Source organism: Mustela nigripes, chromosome 17 (assembly GCF_022355385.1).
Source record: "Mustela nigripes isolate SB6536 chromosome 17, MUSNIG.SB6536, whole genome shotgun sequence".
Lineage (NCBI taxonomy): Eukaryota > Metazoa > Chordata > Mammalia > Carnivora > Mustelidae > Mustela > Mustela nigripes.
Window position 1 is genome coordinate 27765748 of NC_081573.1, and position 19017 is coordinate 27784764.

A 19017-nucleotide genomic window follows, 5' to 3' on the forward strand; every position below is an offset into this window, starting at 1 on the left:
AAATTAACAGAAAAATGATAATGTGGAGTAAAATGGACTCACTGAGTAGGGAACCCTAACCTAGCCCCTGGGGGCTTGTAGGCAGCTTCTCGGAAGTTGGAGGGCCTAAGCTGAGGACCCGAAGAGTAGGCAGGAGCCGGCGAGCCGGGACGAGTGTTCTTGGCAGGGATAACAGCACAAGAGCACGGCTGGGTCAGAAACTAAAAAGCGGATCAGTGGAGAGAGGGGGCCTGGAGACGGCAGCAGGCAGATCAGTTTTAGCAGCAAATACATGGCTCGATCCGTTTTGTTTCTTAAGGTGAGTTTCCTCTTTAGGAAGATACAAACAGGAACTTACCTGGCCTGGTCTCCGTAACAGGCCCTAAGGGAATAAAGCACATACCCACTAACCTCACCAGCCCACTGCTGTGCCCGTGAATGAACAGATTTGCGCGTCTCTTGGACCCTCACTCCCGCAGGAGAGCCTTGCACAAATGATGCGAGAAATCATTTGGCCTGGAATGCACATATGATATCTTTCTCTTTTTGCTGGCAGTCCATTTACCCTCCTAATTATATTTGGCAGAGGCTAATATTAAAATTCATCTGCATTCCCTCTAACAGCTGCTGATGGAGGGCTGGGGAGTCAGAAACATCCTGGCGAGCCACCCCGAGACTAAAATATTTGCAGCAGATAATCTGCATGTGGACAATTGAGAAGAGCCTGTGAAGACATTAGGGCAGGTGTCCAGACTCCAGCAAGGAAGCTCTGGCTTGTGTTAGATCTTACGTCGTATGGACTGAGAATAATGTGGCAGGTAACTGGGCGGAGAGAACTGCCCATCCGTGTGTTAGTCATTTCTGGTCTCAAGGGGTGGGAGGCGGTACTGATAATAGTCCTAACGGGATTTCAGATTTGTCCCTACTTCCTAAGTTTGTGATCAACCAGGCCTTTCTGGATCATGTTAAAATATGCCAGTGTTTGCTCCTCTCATCCAGAGTTTGAATTTTAGCCTAAGTATGGGATTCAGGAACAGACCTGCCGCATCCAGCCACCCCCTTTCTCGTGCAGGGTCCCAATGTCAATCAAGGCAGAATTTATAGTGTGTTTGTTATGCAGCTGGCGTGGATTGGCTGCCCTGTGCTTCTGCTGTGGGCATCCCAGGGGCGCTAGCTGGCGGGACCCCGGATCCCAGGAGACTTGCAGTCTAGCCGCCAAGGATGTGGCAGGCTCCTGGGAAAGAATGGAAGATCCCAGATGAGATTGTGGAGAATGAAATGCTGGGCTTGATGGGAAGAGACTGCACCCGGCTTGCAACAAATGGATTCATGCAAAGTAGAGAAAGGAGCTCCCCCCCATCCCCCAACCCCCACCTCAAGACACCTTTCTGCCATCTGTCCCCCAAAATGTCACTGGCAATATACAAGCATATGAGGTCCAGCCTGTGAATGGTGCCCCCTAGGGTTGTACAGTGCACACCCTGCCTCTCAGATGACCCTGAGCCTACCCCCTCACCCCCCTGGGAAGAGCCCTGAGGGGCTGGTCCTGCCTGGGTGCCAGGGAGGGTGGGGCTGTGGAAAGGCAGATCTGTTTTACTTTATAGCCATCCTCTCGGCTGTTGGCAGCTCGGGCTGGGTGGGTTGTGCCATCCTGCTCCCTGGGTCACTGCTATTTACCAGGCTAAACAGGCTGGAGGAAGTGACTGGGGCTCTCCCAGCCTGTGGTCCCAAATGAGCTGTTGATGCCTCCCATTGGGACTGTGGGTGCGGGGTGAGGGCTGGGAGTCAGACCTTGTGATCACCCGCAATGACCAACCCGACCATCCTCACTCAGGTCTTTCCTTGCTCCTTGGGGCTCCTCTGTACTCTCTTCTTTCCCTCTCTTCCTCCCCAGCCCCCTCTTCTTTTTAAACTGGGGGAGGGACAGGGAAGAGACTGTCTTTGATCTCAGTGGAGGAAAAAAGTCTGTTCTGTTCAGGCTTTTGGCTAACACAACAAACAGTGTTTAAAATTTAACTTTGCTTAATTAATTAGTAATTCTGTTTAATGCTGTCTGATCTCCCTCCAAAAGGTATTTTGAAGCTTGAGAAGGGAACATCAAAGGGAGCCGGGTGAAGATGGTCAAGTAATGCATTTAATCTGGCAGTTGCTGGGGGTGGAGAGATGCCAGGTTGGGAGCTAATGTGGGAGAGAGCCATCATCTGGTAAACACAGCCAGCAGGCTCCTCACAGCCGTGGTGTGAGAAGGGACAGTGAGCAGTTTCCAAAGAGAAGGAGCTCTACATACCGCCCCCAGACTCATCTGAGCTGAGAACTGGTTTGAAGAAATCAGAGTTGACATTTTCTTTCTTCCATGCCTACTTTGTATGGTTGGGCAGGTTGTGTACTGCACAAGAGTTTCCAGTTATGCAGGTGAGCAGCTGGTGAAATCCAGTCTGCACCCTGTTTATTAGGGTACCCTGGTGGGAAGGGTACCTAAGCACAGTTTATAAACTTTTCTAAAAGGGCCAGCAGAGTACAACTTTTAGGCTTTGTGGGCCATAATCTCTGTTGTGATTACCAAACTTTGTCATTGTAGAGTGAAGCAGCTATACACAGTGCATGTGAACGTGACTGTGTCCCAATAAAACTTCATTTACAGAAACAAGCCGTGCGGTGGGCTGGGTTTGGCTCACAGGGCATAGCTTGCCAGCTTCTGTTCTAAGTCATGTAAGGGTACGTTCCAGGCAGTGATGTGAATGTAGGATATAAAATCAAGAATATGAGTCTTTGAACTTGAAGGCTTTTCTTGCCTCCTCACTCCATTCCTCCCCTTCCTTTTTCTGCTGTTCCTCCAGCTTTCCTTTCTCTTTCAAATTACCAGCATCTCCTGTTGTTACTGTGAGTGATTAAAGAATGCTGAGTCCCTCTGGAATTTTGCCCCCCAGAAGATCATCTCTGGGCTGAGCCGGAGTAGGAGGGTGCGGATGGGCTCAGAATGTGGTGCCAAAGCTCATCTCGACAGAAATGCCGTTCTCTTTGCTGGTGGGTGGGACCTTGGCAGCCCGAAGTAGGTACTGTTTACCCTTCCTGTGCCTGCCCATGAGCCCAAGGATGGATGGATGGGGCGGGGGGGGGGGGGTTGTGCTGTGCAGGGATGGCAGGACTAGGTGCTGGTTGATGTTTGTTTGAGAGGCTTCACATGTGGGTTTGCAAACAGGGCTGAGTCCCAGCCCCTGCCTGTGGCCCTGGGCTCTGCTAGGCTTTCCCAACATCTCTGATACCTCCTCTGGCCATTGGGCGGGGAATAGCAACAGGGTGAAGGGCCTTCTTCGGTGGGGGTGGAGGGCACTGACTGTCCTTGTTCCTGGCCTCCGGGGCCCTGGGGAAGGATGGGTCCTGGTCCTACCACCCATCTGTGGCTGACCCCATGGGTGTCCAGGGGGTGGGTGTTCTGAGCTGGGATAGCATGAGGGACCCCCTTGGTGAAGAGAAGGCAATCCAGACTATGGTGGTCTTTAGAGAAGACACAGAAAGATGGTGATTGGTCCGGGGTAGGGGGTGCGTTTTCTACCCTGTTGGGTGAAGAGGAAGGAGGGGAGGCGGGGAGGGCCTGTGTGTAGGGAGGGGTGCTCCAGAGAAGGAGGGAGCAGGGACAGAGCTTTCTTTTCTTTGGGTTTTATCAAGTGGAACTTGAAAGGCAGTGTTGAACCTGAAGGTGGTTTTCTGATAACTTCTCTTTGAACTTGAAGTTTGGTTTCGATAAGCCTGGCTGGCTTACATCTCCAGCCAGGACCTCTGTGGAGGGAGGCTGCAGCTTTGAAGATGGAACTGGGCTTTGTTTTCCTTTCTTCTCCCCCCCCCCCCCCCCGCCGACCCCTGCAGGGGTTCTGTGCCAGCCAGGAAAGCACCACGGTTTCTCCAATGGAGCGGTGTTGGGGTGAGGGCGACCATCTGGGTCTGCGCTATCAGCTGGGACCATGGCTCCTCTCCATCTTTGGCAAACCGGGCTTTTACTGAGCACCTGTTGCACGCAGGCGACTGTGCTAAGGAGGCACTCTCCTCCTCGCCGTCCCCCACCCCAGTAACCCTGTGAGGAAGAAACCATCTCATCCCCACTTTCCCCACGAGGAGACGGAGATCCAGAGAAGCCCAGTGCCTTGCCCAACATTGTCCAGCCCATCAGCAGGAGCAGGGTCACGATATGGGTCCAGAGTATCAGTCCTCTCAACCAGATGCTCACGCCGAGCTCAGCTGCACCCACCGGAGACGTTCGGGACCCCTAGAGCTGAGGGCCGGGCATGAGGAGAGACCCTGCTCCCTGACTTGCTCTCATGAGCTTCTAGACCTTTTGGCCTTCTAAATGGGAGTGGCAGTAGTACCTACTGCTTTGGGGCCTGGTACCCCGTCAGGTTCCATGATGGTGGCTGCTCTGGCTCAGTGGGACTCTGGCAGATCTGGGGTGGGGGAATCAGGGTGGCCCAGGCTGCGTGCTTGGCTGTCCTTGGGCCACTGGCTCACTGACTACCTGACCGCCCCAGGACTCAGTGTTGCACTGGACTGGCGTGCCTCCTGGCTCTGGCAGTGTTTGCTTTGGAGGAGCAGGGAGGACAGGACCTGGTTTTATCCCCTCGATCAGAAGTGGTCAGCGTCAGTCCCCTTTCCCCACCCTGGGGGCCTCTGAGGAGTTGGATCTTCTTTTAGGTTTGTCCTTATTAGCCTCATTCTGTGAAAGCTCTGGGACAGAGCTGGGGTCCATGGCTGAGACAGGGTCTCCAGCTGGATATCTGACGGCTCAAGGGAGTTGTCACCTTGCTGTGGGGGCATCATGGGATGGTGGGGGGGGTGGTCGTCTTGCATCCCTCTGGGTGTACCTGGAGTGAAGAGAAAGAAGGGGGCACTCAGGTCCCACTGGGAGGGGGGCTGAGGCTGGAATCAGGTCAGTCTGTTACGGCCATGGCCTTCCTGTCCCTGCCCATCTGGCATCTCCCTCCCTGTCCTGTTCCCCAGCCCACGCTGCCTGTGTTTGATATGATGTGTTTCTGGCCTTTTGCATTCCCAAAGCCTCCGTTTTGAGGAAACTTGGCTACCAACTGTGCTGATTCCCGAGAGACTTTGTGGGGAGGGGACCTCATTCCCCTGACTGCGCCCACTTGCAGCCGCTGGGACCCTGTGTGCTGGTCCTGGGCTCTTGGGCCCTCGCTCACTGAATCCACTCTCCCCTCTGGGGAGAGGACTGCTCTGGTTTGGGTTATACAGCTGGGCGAACTAGTTGAGATGCCTAGAGAAGTTACACGACTTGCCCTGGGTCACACAGCTTGTTAGGAGGATCCAAGCAGAGACCATGGGTGCTTCTCAGGCCGCCTGAGGGAGGCCCCAGCTTTCCCTCAGGCCTCCTGACCAACTCCCGGCATGCCGTTCGCTGGGCCCTGGCACATGGCCCCTTTGAGGAGGCCAACATGTCAGCAGGGAAGGCACTGAGACTGTGTGGAACGTGGCCGTGGTCTGCAAGCTTCCCGTCCACCTGCCTCTGGTCTGAGTGCCCTGGCCGACCGCAGGCTACTTGTCTGGGCTGTGTAGTTGGGGCAGGAAATGGCAGCCTGGAGGCGCCCTGGGGTCATCTGAGTGGCTGGCCTGGGTGCACCTGGGCGGGCTCTGGGGCATCCCTCCGGCAGCCCTGGACATTCCCCGAGGCCAGAAAGCAAAGTGACTTTGATCTTAGTGCATGGGAAGGCCAGGAAGGGGTCCAGTCCCCAGAATGAAGCCCCAATGGGGGCGGAGGCCCCAAGGCCCAGCTGGGGACCGTCCTCACGCTGTCTCACTTGCCCTCCCCGCAGTGGCCCTGCCTCCTGAGAAGACAGACGGGCTGGCCAGTGGAGACGAGAAGAGGAGGGAGAAGGTGAGCGAATCTTGCCCAGGCTCCAAGAAGCAGCTGAAATTTGAAGTAAGTACCCTTTCCCTGCGCTGGGCTCTGGAGAAAAGTGTTTCTGTCCCCTTGGCGGGAGGGAACAGAACTTTCCTTCTTTTCAAGGAGGGAAGCTGAGGCCCGTGCAGATGCAAAGGCCTTTCACCTCCTGTGGGACCCACTGCCCTCTGTGGGAGGTTTGTCCCTCCCCGTCTGGGGCTGCTCCAGCTCTGCACGGGCCCCGGGGACTCAGCACCGCCATCCCACTGGGCTGTGTCCTGGCAGTCTGGGGAGGCCCTGAGTGGGGACCTGGGGATTGGCTGGCCCTGGCGCTGCCATTACCATCTGAGGTCATTGCCTTCTCTTCTGGGCCTCGGTTTCCTCGTAACTGGAAGAAGCCTCTGATTTTGACTCCTGGGGCTGTTCTAGGGAACATGGCACGGTTCTTGGGTAGACTGGATGCCAAGGCAGAAGGCCTTAGGCAGGTCCCCGGCCCTATCTGGGACTCAGATTCCCTGTGTGGTCAACAACCAAAGGAACATGTCGTCCTCGAGCTTGCAGTCTGTCCATCCTGCCCCATCCCAAACAGTACGTTAAGCTCCTTCTGTGTATCAGGCAGGGCCGGGTGCAGGAGAGCAGAACCTGGGCCTCTCGGCACAGAGCTTACTGGCTTCTCTCTGCCCCCCCTTCTCCTCCCTTCTTCGTTCTCTGCCTCCCTCCCTGAGACCACTGGGGCAGAGCTCTAGCAGGCTGGGGTTTGCATGGCCCTGCCCTCCCGGAGCACAGTGTGGTGGGGGAGGCGGGAGAGAGACCCAGTCCTAGTGACTGCACAGCTGAGGATGTAATGGGGGGTCTGGGAGCACGCAGTAAGGTGGGTGCCAGGCTGGAGGCCAGCTGGGTGATGGAGGTAGTTCTTGATGCTGTGTACTGTGGTGGCTGAAAGCAGAGAATGGGGCGGATACCAGTCTGCATTGAGCCTCTGAGTGCCGGAGTAGGAGTTGGGAGAGGTGAGGACAGGAAGCCTCTGGGATAAGGAGAGCACTTCCGACTGAGTGAACAGCAGGAGCAAAGGCCCTGAGGTCAGCCAGGGTTGCGAGCTGTCTGGGAACAAGCAGCATCATAGGGCATAGTGATGGCAGGTGGTGGCGGGGAGATGACTCGGGACAGGGTGTGACAGGGTCCCAACGGGCCTTGAATGCAGGAGGTGAGGGGGGCGGGCAACATCCCACTGGGGAGCTGGGGTTGCTAGCTGCTTCTCCGAGACCACCAGAGTGTCTTCTAGGGGTGGTTGGGCAGAGCTGAGGGCCGAGTGCTGCGGCAGAGGGAGGGCTCGGACTCAGAGCTCTCACTTCCCTGGAGGCCCAAGGGGGCCGATTTTTGGAAGGGCCGGGCTGACTGTCTGGGACTCATCCACGGCCCCTGAGGACGACTCACCTGAGACACCTAGGTGGTAGTGGAGGGATTAAAGACGCAGATGACAGAATTTGGGGCGGGGGAGGGCATAGTTACCGAACCCCGAGCTGTCTTTGGAGCTGCGCAGAAGGGCCGGGGAGAAGGAATCAGAGAAACACTCTGTGTGCATGTGTATGAATGTGCGTGTGGGCAAGTGTGCGGGGCGAGCGCTGTGCTACATGAAACGGTGCCTCGCAGAGTAGAGCGGGCACTTGGCAGGTATCAGACGGGCATGTCACAACTGAGGGAAGGCTGACTTTGAACTCCGCATGGGCCGCCCGAGGACTGCTGGAGGGAACTGGCTTCGAGCTGTAGAGGCTGGGGGCAGGGATGCCGCACTCAAGCTCATCCCTGCCAGCATGCAGAGGCCGGGTGTCACTCCCCTCTGGGGTGCTGAGCCTGCCTTCCTGCAAAAGGAGGGGGCAACTGGGGCAAGATGTGGAACAGAATGGCCTGGGAGCATCTTGGCTGGTTTTTATAGAATCTTGTAAACCTCTTTCCCCAAACGGCCAGCATTTCTCGAACTTTCTATCTGGTGTTCAAGGGCTCCTACGGACACACTGCCAAGGACCGAGCTCATCACTTCCCAGCTCGGGTGCCCAGCCGGGTCCCATGAGTGATGATCATGAAGTCGTTGTGAACATTACATGCATCCTGTTACCGTTACAGCGAAGACAATGGCAGCTATTATTGTTAATTGCACTTCTCTAGGTGCCAAACAGTTCCTTGCTTTTTCCAGGTCCCCCTTTGCAGAGCCCAAGGCAAGGACTTGGCAGGTGATCCCAGGGAGCAGCAAAGGAGGGCAGCCAAGACCAGTGGGTGAATGGGCGGACCAGCGCCAAGGCAGATGGGGCTCAGTCTTGCTGGGACCCCCCCCTCCACTCCCTGAGAACCATGCAGAATGCCTGATGCTGCCCCAGGCATTCAGTCCCTGGTTTTCAGGGCTTCCTCCGGCACAGAAGCTGGCTGCTGGAGGTGGGAGGTCGGGAACTGGCCCGAGAATTCGTGACGTGGGGCTCTCCATGCTCCCAACGGGCTCGTGAGATCAGTACTGGCCTTTCCTGTAATTTACATGAGGGGAAACTTCCAGAGAAGCCACGCCCAGGGTCACACAGCCATGGAGGGCCACTACAGGCATCTCCTGGGCCTGAGCTGGAGTTTTACCCTATAATGCTTGTTCACCCTCTTCTGCCTTCCATATATGGTGGCCATCCTGGGCGTCCGGCCATAGCTTCCCATTACTGGTCCCCGTGTCTTCCAGTAATTTTTGTCTCTTGGTCCAGTTTCCATCTCCCTGAGGCCATGAAGCTTCCTCTCAGACCCCCAGCTCACAGCCCCCTGGTGTTTCCTTTGCCTTCAAAGACCCAGAGGCTGTCTGGCTCGCCCACAGGCATCTCTCCCTGGGCCAGACCTGCCCTGCCCTGCCCTGCCGGGCCTGGCCTCCCTGCCTGGCCCCTCAGCTCTTATTCATTATGATCGTCCTTCACACAAGGCCTGGGGAAGGCAGTGAGGAGGCGGCTGCCCAGTGAGCTGGCCTCTGGGTACTCCAGCCACACCCGTGGGTTGTCTGTGTCCAGGAGCTACAATGTGACGTGTCCGTGGAAGAGGACAGCCGGCAGGAGTGGACCTTCACCCTCTACGACTTTGACAACAATGGCAAGGTCACCCGTGAGGTGAGTACACCTGCCAGGGCCCGCTGCCTCTGGCCACACCCTTGGGCCCTCCTGCCCTTCCCCCTCCCTCTTCTCCAGGGCAGCCTACCAGGTGGAGGCCAGGAGGGGTGAGGTAGGGAGGGGAGCCAGGCTGCTGGAGCTTTAGGGAGACCTGGAGGGGTGTCCTATAGCTGCCCAGTGAGTGGGCAACAGGGACAGAGGAAGGGGTGACCAGGATCCCTTGCATTCAGCTGAGGCGGGAGGTCAGGGGATTAGCCCTGAGAGCCCCCCTCCCACCTGGAGGAGGACCCAGGTCCCACCAAAGTCCTGCCCTGCTGCCTCCTCTTTGGAGTTGGAGAGCTCTGGCTGGGGCAAGGGCTGTGACCACCCCAGGCAGCTTCCCATCTCAGCCAGTGTGCCCAGGAGCTGGGGCCAGGCGGGCATCCAGAGGCTAGGCCGCCCTCTGTTGAGGCAGGAAAGAGCACCCCCTGCCTCCCGAGAGCACTGCGCCCAGTCACAGGCCTGTTTGTCACCACCCTTCTCCCTCAGAATGCTGGCATCTCTCCCCTCAGCCCTCCTACCATACCTCTGTCCCCTGCGGAGCTGAGCCGAGTGAACATGGCATGCAGAGCTGAGATGGGGAGAGGCCCAGCAGGCGCAGGGCAGGAGCGCTCAGGGTGTTTGTTTAAGGCGCTGGAGGAGACTCGCGTGGTGGCTGCTCCCCAGGAGACCTGGCTAGGGCCAGAGCTGGTAGGGCAGGCCCTGGCTTCAGTTCCTGGGGCTCAGGGAAGCCACCGGTGGGTTGGTGGAAGCAGGGGTAGGACCTGGTCTGAGCTACTGAGCTCTGCCTCCCATTTTCCCTGGGCCAGGCACCCCTTCTGCCTTCTTGCTGCTTTTCCCACCGTCCCCCCGGGACATCCTCTCCCTCCCCAGGAGGCCCTGGTTTTTAGATAGGTGTAGGGGTCTGAGAGCAGCATGGCTGCCTGCACACCCGCCTCATGTCCCGCTCGTAAGGGCGTCAGGGGTGTCCCCAGAGAAGCTTTGCTGTCTTCTCTCTGCCTGGTTCAGAGCTATGGATTTTTTTTTTTTTCCGGGGCTTGGTGCAGGAGAAACTGCTGGGAGGGATGCCTGGGTGAGGAAAGGGCAACTCTTCCTCAGGCTGGGACTTAAGGAATGTTTGAACAGGGTGGGGGAAGCTGTGAGTGACTTTTAATCATTCAAGACTCTTGCGGATAGAAGTGACAGAATCCCAGAAAAATGCTCTCGGTTTACCAAAAAAAAAAAAAAAAAAAAGGAATGTATTGTGATCCAGGGCACTGACTTCAGGCATGGCTGGATCCAGAGGCTTGGTGCCCTCAAGCCTAGCTATCTTCAAGGCTCTGTTCCCTCTGTGTTCCTCCATTGTCCGGCAGCCCTTCCCCTGGCCAGTAGTGAGGTGACGGCTGACATTTTCCTGCTGTCCGGGACGCTCAGCAACCCTCCCAATTCAGAAGTTCCAGAATGGAATCTCACCAGCTCTGACCGCCTCACCTGTCATTTTTGCCGTGGGTTTGCAATGCTTGGGATGGCCCTATTCTGGGTTGTAGGAGCAGGGAGATGTTACCAGATACATGAGACACAAAGAGTGAAAATGAGAGGGGGTGTGTAATCAGCTCACAAAATAAAATCAAGGTACTGTTTTTAGGGGGCAGGGGAATGGGTTCTGGGCAGGCAAAGCCCGGAGAGGGGCTTGGGTATTTGGGAAGCAGTGGAAATGCCTCTTGGTTGGAGACCTTGGGGAAGCCGGGGAAGGGGGTGGTTTAGAGGAACCCCTATCCCCCTCCAGCTGTGATGCTTTGTGTGAGAGGTTATGGTTTTTCTGGAGTGAGCGCTGCCCTTCCTCGCCACCCTGTTTGGGAATGGCAGCTGTGGTGTAATTATCTTCCCAGGGAAACACTCTGCAGTCTGGGAGCTTGGTTAGCTGAGCTGAACGGCCGTGGCCCGGCCGTCTGTCAAGGCCACACGGGCAACCGGGCTGGGGTGCAGAGGGTGGCATTGCCCTCTCTTCTGACTTGCATGGTGGCCAAGACCCTACCGCCCCTGTGAGCCACTGCCTTCGTTCCTTGCTGCTTTGAAAATTGCTGACCGTAAGAGGGCTGGCCCCCTACCTCGGAGGAGGCCTTGCAGAAACCCGAGGGCACACCCTGCTGTCTGGTTCTGCTCTGGGCCTTTCTTTACCCTTGGTAATGAGAGGAAGAGTAGGGAAGTGAGGGTTCCTGAGGTGGGTGGCCCAGCCCGGCCTCAAGAAGACCATCCCTGGATCGTGTCTTCCTGCCCCCAGGAGCGAGGGGGCTGGCTTCCAGTCCAGGGAGAACCCAGCCTCCTGCTTCCCCTTGGTTTATTTTTAGCCCCGAGGCCACGCCTCAAAGCTGGCTATAAATACCAGTCCCCTGCATGCTCCCTGGCTGTCTGTGGGCATGTTTCTGTGGCCTGGGGCAGATCGGCTCCCATCTCAACGCAGCTACAGTCCAGAGTGGGCGCCTCGGCTCACTTTCCAACTCAGAAGAAAGTACCTGTTCATTTGTGCAATAAATACTCGCAGGCACCTACTTCTGTGTGCTGCGCCCCATGCAGGCAAGAGCTGATTTCTCAGCTGGGATTGCCAGAGCGTGCCTGTTCCTAGACCCTGAGTCATGGCCCCCCCACCCCCAGCCCTGGTTTGGGATAGGACGCTGGAGGGGATGATGCTGATGAACCTCACTTTTCTCATCTGTGAAATGGAGATACTGGCGCCTCGGGCGTGAGCTTCCTAAGACGGGAAGAGGAGGGAGCCGATGCGGGTGTGCGGAGCGGCTCATGGGAAGAAGCGAGGAGAGCTGTCCTCTGCAGGCCTGGCCGCAGGAGCTGAGATCGCTGAGTGACCGATCGGGGTTGCAAACTGGGTCTCACACGGGCATCCTTCATGACCCCAACGTAAACCCTGAGATGTTCCGGCCCAGCCCTCCCCACCCCAGAATGTTTTGTTAAAAATTAAGTTATCGCAGGCAACCAAAGTAAAAATAGATGAAGTGACTCTATCAAAATTCAAAACCAACGTGCCTCAAAGGACAACAGCAGAGTGGAAGGCAGCCTGCAGCATGGGAGAGAATATTTGCAAATCACATAGCTGGTCAAAGATGAATATATGGGGGCGCCTGGGTGGCTCAGTGGGCTAAGCCTCTGCCTTCGGCTCAGGTCATGATCCCAGGGTCCTGGGATGGAGCCCCATATTGGGCTCTCTGCTCAGCAGGGAGCCTGCTTCCCTTCCTCTCTCTCTGCCTGCCTCTCTGCCTACTTGTGATCTCTGTCTGTCAAATAAATAAATAAAATCTTTAAAAAAAAAAAAGATGAATATACAGAATATAAAAAGAATTGCACGTCTGCAATGGGAAAACCAACAACCCAAGTAAAAAAAAAATGGGCAAAGAACCGGATTATTTTGCCAAAGAAGATACACCAGCTAATGGCCAAGAAGCCCATGAAAATGGGCTCAACGGCACTCATCATCAGGAGATGCAAATCAAAACTGCAGGAGATCCCACCTTATATGCGTTAAGATGGCTGTTATAAAAGAAAAAAAAACACACATAGACCGACAATGACGAGTGTCCTTGAGGCAGCAGCGACCTCAGAAGCCCTGTGCGCTGTGGGCGGGAATGTCCCAAGCTACGGCTGCTGTAAGAGACAGCACGGAGGGTCTTCAGAAAGCTAAGCCCAGAATTGCCACATGACACAGCAGTCCCACTTCTGAGCCTCTACAGCCCAAAGCAGGGTCTCAGGGAGTTGTTTGAGAGAATTACATATATATGTAATATACATACATATGTTTGAGAGGATTAACATATACATACAATGCACTATAATTTAGCCATAAAACAAAGGAAATCCTACTAGGGACCACAATAGGGAAGACCCTCCCGGACCACACGCTAAGGGCAACAAGCCAGCCATGGAAAAACCAATCCCGTGTGATTCCACCTCTATGAGGTACTGGGAATAGTTAGATTCCTAGAGTCAGAAAGTGGCATGGTGGTCACCAGGGCTGGGGAGATGGGGAGTTGTCAAAAATTAAATGGGTGTCCCATATCGGAGATTCTGAAGACTTAGTGGAAGATTCTGGATTTCTGGGATGACCCTCCCTTAGCCTGCATTGCCACGGTGCCAAGTGGGGGCCACCTCTGTGGGTTCCCCACTCCGGGTCCCTCATCCTTCTACCTGCCTGGCCACGGCCGTGCTTGGAGTCCCATCTGCCACCTCTGTCTGGGCAGCTTCCGGGTGGGGAAATCAGGTGAGGGAAGGCTGAGTCTGTCTGCTTATGAAGAGCCACAGGCCAGATAATTGGCCATCTGTGGGCCCGACTTACAGAGAGCAAATACCTTTCCAGAGGCTTCTACATCCTTTAAAGCTGGACGCCTCCCTTTCTGAAAAACGATCTTAGCAGATGCCCAGAACAAAGGGAGATGCTATATGATTCCTGCGTTCCTCAGTCAGAAGTGTCTGAAACGCTTCACGGAGCGTGCGTTTGGACGTCTCTGTCCGACTGAGGGGCTAACTAAGGCCCAGAGAGAGGACGAGATTGGGTTAAGTTCTCACAGAATAGTTTATCTTCAGCAACATGCCTCCTTTCCCATTTTTCATTCAGAAGGAGCTCATCAGACCCCAGCAGCCTCCCCGACCTACCTCAGTCCACACTGACTGCTGGGGTGGGCAGTGCCCACCACAAGAGCCCTTCCCGGTGGGAGCGGGCTCAGCCTTTGCAGGACATACCAGAAGTCCTTGGCCATGGAGCGTCAGCCCCCCAGGGTAACTCCACCAAGGAGGGATGAGACTTTTCTGAGGTGGGGTCCTCACCGTCCCTCTAAGGACCCAAGTGTAACCGAACCAGTTGCCTGTGGCCAGACCTGCTCATTCATGTCATCTCCTGCTCCCTGCATCCTAGGATCCCTTCCCAAGTGAACCCCTCATGTGCATAATTCTGCCTTAGACTTGACTTTGGGGGAGCCAACGGCTTTCTCTTCCTCAGGTGTCACCAGGCCCTCTGAGTCCCAGGGCTGTGGGCGTATGTGGCTGAACCCCGGGGGGGCTTTCTGCTTCCCTCCCTGCAGGACATCACCAGCCTACTGCACACGATCTACGAGGTGGTCGACTCCTCCGTCAACCATTCGCCGACATCAAGCAAGACGCTGCGGGTGAAGCTCACGGTGGCCCCTGACGGAAGCCAGGCCAAGAAGGGCATCCTTCTCAATCACCCCGGTGAGGGGCTGGGGGGCCGCCCAGACCACAGGGGCCAGTCCACTCCCAGCTCCCAGAAAGGATCACACCCCACTGACCTGGGAGGAGTGGAAGGGAGTCCGGGGGGGGGGGGGGGGGGGGCTTTCCCTGGGAGCGACTTTGTGGACAGGTGGAATTTGAACAGCTCCCTGAAAGAGCAGGATTTGCATAAGAAAGGAATTACAGGTGGGAGGCCCTATGTAGGCAGAGCCCGGGCTTGGACATGGCACATGAGGAGTCTGTAGGGGAGAAGGTAAGTGGCCAGGTAGCTGTGAGACCCCTCTGTGTGGTCTTGGCTTGGAGAACGCTTCTCACAGAGCCATGGTGAGCAGCTGTGGGCCAGTTGTCAAAGGCTGCATGGCGATGGGGGAGCTTGGAAAACCTCCACGGAGCCAGGAATCTGGTGGGCCCAGGCGTCCGCCGCTCACCCGGCTGTTTCTCGGGCGGGACTCAGACCTGCAGAGCACGAGGCCCAGAGCGGAGACCAAGCCTGCCGAGGAGCTGCGCAGCTGGGAGAAGAAGCAGCGAGCCCCACTCAGGTACAGTGGCTGTGTGTGTGGAGGCGGGGATGGACGACAGCCCGGGACCCTTGAACACATATTGAGCACCGGCTGTGTACCCCCTTACCCAGGGGATTTTGAGCAGGCGGCTCTAGTCTGTGTTTGCTTCAGGGGGCGGTGATTTCCGAAGACAAGCTCACAAAGCAAGCTCCGTTTGTAAAAAAGGACTAAATGTAGTTCCACATTCCCTCGTCCAGAACGCTTTGGGCCAGACAGGTTTTGGAATTCAGCATTGGCTGCGTTTTAGAAGGGAGATTCCCAGTGCATCTCTCCTCTATTCTGCATGGCATCCGGGCAGTACCCGCGATTTCGCACACTGAAACGTCTGACGGACACGTGGGAATGTCCACACGACACGTGGGAATGTCCACTCGAGGTGGTACCAAGGCTACCGCTACTGTCACACCCATTTCGGGCAGGCCTGGCTGCCTAAAAGGTTATGAAAAATCTTTGCCTTCAGGCTTTTTGGGTTTCCGAATGGTGGCTAAAGGATCGTAGGCTGTGATTCTCTCCCACCTGTTATTTCTTTAACTGGAGGGAGGGACACAAAGAAGAGAGTGTGTTTAAAGAAAGGCTTTGAGTAAACAGGAATATAAAGTAGGAGGCAGGAGGATGTAGGAAGCATCCTTGGCCGGAAGTCAGGGGCTGGATGGCACAACCTGCCAGGGGAATGGGAAGGAAGGGACCGGATTGTGACAGGCGCCCGCCCATAGGGAAAGGACAGAAGGCAGTCTCTGCAGGGGCCCCAGCTTGGTGTGGGGAGGGATGCATAGGCTAGCTGTGTTGGGGAATGGGGCGGATGAGAGGGGTGGGGTTGGCAGCTCAGAGAGCCTTGCAGGGGAGAGGCAAGGAGTTCGGACTCCCACAGAGGGAAAAAGGTGGCCTCTGGGGGCACCACTTTCCCCACCCCCTCCTGATGCACGCTCCATTCTTGGCTTACAGAGCCTGCCACCCTCAGCTCCAGTGGGCAACTTCTGCTGCCCACATTTGCAGGGAACGAGCCCAGGGCTGAGGTTTCCCGTTTGCAACGGGCGCACATGGTTTGAAGCCTGACTTTGGGGCTTCTGTAAGTTTTGACCAGGTACCTCTGATGGTTTCTTTGGACCTGTTCAAGGACCTCTCCTGTCCTCCCAGAAGGCCCAGGGCAGCCAGCAGAGGTCTGCATCTCTGCTATCAGAGAGGAACTAGAGGCACTGATGGCTGAGATGACCACTCCCTCCCCTCCCTGCCCCTTCCCAAGACCCGGAAGATGAACGAAGGGTCCAGAAGGAATTGTCCTGGTGGCTTCCCAGGAGACTGTGGAGCTATCCCCCAGCTAGGGCTGGTGCCCACCCCCTCACTGGCTTTCTTACCCTAGGTTCCAGGGTGACAGCCGTCTGGAGCAGTCTGGCTGCTACCACCACTGCGTGGATGAGAACATTGAGAGGAGAAACCACTACTTAGATCTCGCCGGGATAGAGAACTACACGTCTCAGTTTGGGCCTGGTAAGGGAGCTTGTGCACCCGGGAGGCAGGGCAAGGGCAGGGCTGGGCTGTCCATGCGGGGTGGTGTTCATTATACCCCTCTGGGGTGGGGGAAAATGCAGGTTTTACAGGATGGGTTAAAGACTCTTCTTGGAGGAGATGACATTAAAACCGTTTTAAAAATGAGCACATGCCCCAAGTTGAACAAAATCAAATGGTACCTCAGGGCCTCTCATGCGATGAAAACCATTGCTCTGTGCCTCACCCCAGTCATCCCCCTCCCCCCGCCCCGGACCCTGCTTCCCTGTTCCATCAGCAAAATGCCACTCTGTCTTCCTCAGATGTTGATATCTGTTTGCCCCCTGCTGAGATAAATGAAGAGGTAGCTCATTAATTTCATACCCCTGAACTCCCTACTCCCCTTCCTCCTTCTACATGTAATTCCTGGGTTAGTTACCATCGTAAGTTAAGGAATATGCCTGTAGATTTCTGTTCCCATGACCTCAGACAGCAACTTCTCCTTTCTCTCTTGGAAGGGAAGTTACTGATTTTTAAGGACCCAACAAAGAAACAGAGCTTCCCCCTTCACTGACAGCCAAGTTCCATTCCAGAGAAAGCAAGGAGTGGTCAGGGTAGGGAGGGGAGCTCTCAGAACAGTTACCAGTCCTGGAGCATGGGGGGCATAGGGGGTTTCTGGGGGCACAGAGCAGCCCCAGCACACAATAGTTGCTCATGAAATATCTGTTAAATTGGTTCCTAGGCTCCCCATCAGTGGCCCAGAAGTCAGAGCTGCCCCCCCACACCTCCAACCCCACTCGGTCTCGCTCCCATGAGCCAGAAGCCATCCACGTCCCACACCGAAAGCCCCAAGGCACGGACCCGGGCTCCTTCCACTTCCTTGACACCCCATTCGCCAAGGCCTCGGAGGTCCAGCAGCGGCTTCGGGGCGCCCAGGACGGGAGCAAGCACTTTGTGAGGTCCCCCAAGGCCCAGGGCAAGAGCGTGAGTGTGGGCCATGTGGCCAGAGGGGTGCGAAGCAAACCCCCTCTGGGCCCCACCATCCCTGCGGTGTCCCCAGCCGCCCACCTGGCCGCCAGCCCATCCCTCCTTCCCACGCTGGCACCCCTCGGGCACAAGAAGCACAAGCACCGAGCCAAGGAGAGCCAGCCGGCCTGCCGGGGTCTGCAGGCGCCCCTGGCCGTGGGCGGCAGTGTCTTGGGGCGGGACCGCGCGAGGGACCTGCCCGCCGTGGTGGTGTATGAGAGCCCGGCTGGCCAGGCGGTCCAGAGACACGAACATCACCACCACCACGAACACCACCACCATTACCACCACTTTTACCAGACATAGACCCCTCCCTGGAAGCCCCCACCCCGGCCATATGAAGGACCCCCCCCTTCCCCAGGCTCTCCCCAAGGCATTATTATTCTATTAATTATTGTTATTATGATGATTATTGTTATTAATAATTATTGTTACTCCACTAATATTCAGCTAGCCTCCATGTAGAAGATATATGGAAACACAGAACTAAACTTTTATTTATATGTTGTGAGGACTGCATAACTTATCCAAGAAAATGACTCTGGGTTTGCAAGTGGCCTGTTGGGGGTGGAGGCTCTCTGGGGCTCCCGAGCGGCGCTTCCACGCAGGGCTGGCTCATACCCTTCCCGGCTCTAGGGGAGCCCTCAGCCAGAACTGTGCCCTACCCCAGTCTCTTCCAGGAGAACACCCTTACCTGGCCCGCTTCCAGAGACCCTCGAAATCTCCGAGAAGATAAACAGCTGCTACCTCTTAGTATTATTCTGATTTTCTTTGGCCCTTAACTGATTGTAATGTGCTACAAGGGATTTCAGCGGACCGCAGACGCGTGACCTTCCTGGCTGTTGTGTTTTTATGTCCCAACCTAGAAACCCTAGCTGTCCTTTCTGGAGTTCCCTTTCATGCCTCTCCAGTGGGATCACGTCCTTGCCCAAAACCTGTCCCATCTTTTCTGCCGCGTACCACGTGGAAATACACGTCTCCCCCTCCCTTCCCTTGTTCTCTCTTTTTTAGAAAGATACACACACACATATTTAAATACTGCCCCTGCAACCAGCCTTCTCATTTTGGAAACCTCTGGAGAGGGAACCCAACCACAAAAACAAGCGTGGTTTTCCCAGATCGGGCGTTTGTGTGTTGTCGGTCATGGCGGAAGATGTGGAAACCTCATGTTCTCTACCATTGGCAAATACATACATATCTACCTACATGCTTCTCTAACCGAGCTTCCTGTATCTATAGCTGGGCACTCTCTGTCCGTTTCCATGTATCTTTCTATAAATATACACTCTCAGGTAAATTTTCCGGTGTGCAGAAATCAGTGGCTTGCTTCTCTAGACATGTCCTGAGCCCAGATGTCACCCTGTGTGCCTCTTGGTGGGGCCACTGTCCGTCAGATGCGAATGGTTGCTTGCCTCTCCTTGGCAGGTCCTTTTTCTGGGCTCAGGGTCTGACAGATTTGGAGAGGCCTGCTGGAGTCCAGAAGTTGGGAGGGCAGTGGAGACAGTGGCAAGAGTTGGGGCCCCAGAGCAGTGTCCTCCACAGAGCATGACTTGGTCTGATGAGAGCCTGGGGAGACTAGGAGAAGGACCACTGTCAACTAGTCGGGGTCCCATGGAAAACTTGACACGTGCTCCAACTGGGAAATCTGAGGGGATGTTTACAAAGCATAGGCAAAGCCTCCAGAAAGAGTGCA

At 55.8% G+C, this 19017-nt stretch overlaps 1 protein-coding gene across 1 annotated transcript in view; it reads left to right on the top strand.

Annotated features, from left to right (window-relative positions):
* Nucleotides 1–18140, top strand: part of NKD1 (NKD inhibitor of WNT signaling pathway 1) — an 83448-nt gene extending 65308 nt beyond the window's left edge. The window contains exons 5-10 of the mRNA XM_059381446.1: nt 5796–5902; nt 8893–8988; nt 14091–14238; nt 14711–14795; nt 16174–16301; nt 17041–18140. Of these exons, the coding sequence (XP_059237429.1) occupies nt 5796–5902; nt 8893–8988; nt 14091–14238; nt 14711–14795; nt 16174–16301; nt 17041–17630 (1154 nt within the window). The 3' untranslated portion in view covers nt 17631–18140. The remainder of the gene's footprint in view (nt 1–5795; nt 5903–8892; nt 8989–14090; nt 14239–14710; nt 14796–16173; nt 16302–17040) is intronic.
* Nucleotides 18141–19017: the final 877 nt, after the last annotated feature.